Source organism: Zophobas morio, unplaced genomic scaffold (genome assembly GCF_036711695.1).
Source record: "Zophobas morio isolate AGI-343-1 ecotype UQ-CSIRO unplaced genomic scaffold, CSIRO_AGI_Zmor_V1 ptg000002l, whole genome shotgun sequence".
Classification (NCBI taxonomy): domain Eukaryota; kingdom Metazoa; phylum Arthropoda; class Insecta; order Coleoptera; family Tenebrionidae; genus Zophobas; species Zophobas morio.
Window position 1 is genome coordinate 19,331,196 of NW_026972107.1, and position 4,122 is coordinate 19,335,317.

Sequence of the window (4,122 nt, forward strand, 5' to 3'; positions counted from 1 at the left end):
AACAATCTATACTCGTATAAGAAAAACACCTTTAGCAACGCATTATTTTCTAGTAATAGACCTTACACAACAAAACAAAGCTTTATTTTTGCGATTTAACAAAGAAGTAAAAGTAAAAAGGTGAAGGTTCAAAGATGAGTCAGTTCTTTATATTTATCGTATTGTATAAGTTAATGACAATACAATATAATTCTACAGTATATTTTATTATTATCACAGATAAAAAGGTAGACATTTTTAATTTGCATGATTTTCATAGTTGACAGTCATCAGAGTAAAATTAATTGTTGACATAAAACCTCACAATAAAATTTCTGCTTCACGATGATACAGCAAAGTAGTCGGGGAATATACAAGAGTTCTCAAGCACCATCGGCATCTGAAGTGACTACGTATTTTAGGCTACCTACTTTGATCATCTGATGAAATCAAGCGGCTCCAACAATAACAAACATTTCAATGGATTAAAGCAATTCGCTACGTTTGTTTCGCCAGATGAGAGGGTACTCTTTTAACTCCAAACAATCGCTACACTGTTAGAAAAACAATCGATTGCTCGGTATTGTGGAACAGGAATTCAGGTGAACGGCATGTTTATCTGAGTTGAACGCTGTTGTTAAAAGTGTACATTAATCCTTCCTCTCATCTGAAACCTTTTAAGACATTAGACAAAAAGCAAAAATGATAATTCTAAGTTCTGTACAGGTGCAAAAAATACGCAAAAATCTCTAACGCTGTTTTTATTTTACTGCTGCAACTAAGTGCGGTGTCTTCGTAAGTGGCCTGCCTGACTAGCGATTTTATTAAAGTAAGGTTAGCTCAACTCAACTCCCGATTTTCGCCGCATACAATGTTTCTAATTTATTATGGACATCTTTGAGTGAAATTTAACATTTGTTTTTACAGAAGTTCAACATTTTAAAATCAACCAAAATCAACATATCCGATTCAAGCAATTTTTTTAACCCTAAAAGCCACAAGAAACGTTGTTGGAATAATATACTATAGGGCACAACAAGTTAATGCCTCTGCAGATGACGTAGCATTATTTAAAATATCACAAACAGAACTGGAGAAAACGTTTAGGAAAATCTAATCAACGGCAAAACAGTTCGCACTTTATTTTAATGAAAACAAGATATATTTTCAAATAAAACAGAAAATGACGGGAGGGAAAATAAAATTTAAAAGTAACGACAATAGACACTATAAGCAGCTTCGAGAAAGTTGACCAACTGAGATATCTGGGTGTGACGATCACAAATGAAGCTAATGAAGACAAGGAGACAGAGAAAATAATTACAAAAGGAAGTAGTGTCATGTCAACATTAAACAAAACGATAAATTCCAATCTAATATTTAGAAAATATATATACAGGGTGTTACTGAAATCCACGTACAAAAAAAAATTGAGAGTGTGAACTCTAAGAACTGTAGCAAACCTTGGTTTTATGGTCAAAATTATAGAAAGGAAAATTGACCTCTATCTTCTTCTCTTCCACACCACTGGTAAATAAATAGTGAGTGTAAAAAAGATAATTAATTTAAGTTTGTAAAATTATAGCGTCTACAAAATGACAAAAACCATTCTTGTCGTACCAAAAATGTCAAATTCAAAGTCACAGTTTGCGGTGTGTTAGAAAACGTATGTCCATATAGTCGTGGAAATTAGTCAAAAGCACTTAGAATGTGACATTTTTTAGTAACTTTTCGTAGGTGATTTCTTATATCTTACAAATATGTTGCTATGCATTAATCTATAAATTTCAAATTCGCAATTATTGAAACGTACGGGTACTACAAAACGAAAGTCAATAAAAGAAGTTTTTTGTAAATTGAATTTTTAAGTTAGGAGACTCATTAATTTTAATGTAATGTAAGTGTTTATTTTTTACCCTTAGAAGATTCTTGACACTAAAATTTTTTTCCTAATTAACAAAAACCAAATAAATACATTTTATAAATCAAATAACTCACTTTTTTTCCTTTACCCCATCCCCCCTTACTCCAGCCCTACTTTTGTCCTGTCCACTTCTTTCATCCATTCCACCCCTCTACCGTCTTCATTCAATATCTCTGTCACACTCTCCTCTCTTTCTTTGCTCTCCTCACAGTCATGCAGCATGTGCTCTATCGTCTCTCGCCGTTCTCCACACATCCTACACATTCTCTCACCTTCGCTTACCCAAAACTTATTATTTCTTTCTTCATTTCCACACCTAAATCTCGCAATTATTTTTTTTTCTTTCGCGCTTTCTCTGTCTAGGTACTTTGGTATTGTTTCTGTTATTATCTTTCTATAGTCTGCATTGTACCCAGAATTAATTACACTAGCTCTTTTCTCTTGTTTATCTATGTCTCTGTCACGCATACACAACTCTTCTCTCATACTCACCCCCATTTCTCTCTTTCTCTCTATTTCCATCCATGCGTATCATAGTCTTTCATAATATCCTTGTCTACCCTTGTGATGTTCTTTCCCTGCTTCCTTTTTTTTTCCTTCCAGCATTCATACAATATCCTACATTCCTCTCTTTCTTTCAACCTTCCATCATACTTTAGAGCTCTTTTCCCAGTGTATACTCTTAATTTTTCTCGTTTACATTCTTCTCTTACTATATAGCCTGGCGTCTCTTTCCGTAGCCCTAACATCCACCTCAAATATTTTTCTTGTACTGCTTCCATCTCTGCATATTCTTTCCATCCCCATATCTCCACTCCATACATTAACACACTCTTAACTAAACTATCAAACATTTTCGTCCTTCTTCTTACGTCATGTCCAAATATTCTCTCACCTATACTCCACACCATTCCCATTATCTATATTGCTTTGACCCTTCTTTCTCTTATGTGTGCTTTTACCGTGTTAGTTGTTGTAAACTTAAAACCTAAATATTTAAACTCCTTTACTGTGTCTATGATTCGATCTTCCCAACGCCACACTTTTTCCTCCCCTTTTCTTCCTTTTTTTCTAAACACCATCATTTTTGTTTTTTCTACATTTACCTCCAGTTTCTTTCTTTTAAAGTATCTTTGCAGATTTTTTTTTTCATCTCATTCATTCCACATTCATCCTTCGCCAATATTACCAAATCATCTGCAAATGCCAAACACCAAACCTTTTCTCTCCCCACCACAATTCCTCCCGCTTGTACTCCTCTAAACATTTCCTCGATATTGCTTATGTAACAAACAAACAGACTGGGACTTAATGGGCATCCCTGTCTCAATCCTTTCGTCGTCCAAAACATTTCACTTTCTATTCCTCCCACTCTCACACTAGTCACTGTCTTTCTATAGATCTCTCTTGCTGCTGCAATTAACTTTTCACTCAGTCTTCTTCTCTCCATGCATTCCCACAAACACTCTCTGTCCACCGTATCAAACGCGACTCTTAGGTCAACAAACAGTGCATATACCCGACCTCCTTCCTTTAGCAACTCTTTTTCTATTAGATGATGCAGTATATATACATTGTCCATAACCCCTCTACCTCTTCTAAATCCCGCTTGACTTTCCGGTAATATACTCTTTTCGTTCATCTCTGTCACCAACCTTTCATTTAACACCATTGCGTACAGTTTATATGCCGTATTTAGGAGAGTTATTCCCCGATAATTCTCTACTTTTTCTTTATTACCCTTTTTATGAATGGGGCATATTTGCCCTACTCTCCATTCCCTGGGAAAACCTTTACCCGTCCACACATCATTCATTAACTCGCTCAATCTTTCAATCATCCCATCCGTCCCAAATATCCACACTTCGTTTACCAACCCATCCTTCCCCGGTGCTTTTCTCTTTTCAGTCTTCCTACTTGTTTTCCTACTTCCTCTACTCGAATCTCAGCCTCCCTTTCTCTACCACTGTCGAAGTTTGTATAAATGAATAAAGACCAGCGAACAGTAAGATAAATATATTGTATATTGATAGTGACAAGTGTTATGATAAATAAGAATAATAAGATTAGAATAGTATATGACCGTGCGGTCGAGATAGTTGAATGTTAGTTACGAATTGAGAATTGAGAATTGAATGTGTATGAATGAGTTAAGAATTAAGAATGAATGCTACCCTGTGTTCCAAGGTGGGGGTGGCTCTGGCTCCCACCCTTACGGG

The 4,122-nt window shown here is 35.4% G+C and overlaps 1 protein-coding gene across 1 annotated transcript; it reads right to left on the reverse strand.

The window, feature by feature from the left end:
• Positions 1-2,794: 2,794 nt before the first annotated feature.
• LOC135128721 (uncharacterized) lies at positions 2,795-3,743 on the reverse strand. The gene is made up of 3 exons (XM_064055806.1): positions 3,644-3,743; positions 3,123-3,451; positions 2,795-2,848 (listed from the first exon to the last, which is right to left on the reverse strand). The coding sequence occupies exons 1-3, from the start codon at positions 3,741-3,743 to the stop codon at positions 2,795-2,797; spliced, it is 483 nt and encodes a 160-aa protein (XP_063911876.1).
• Between the last annotated feature and the right edge of the window lie 379 nt (positions 3,744-4,122).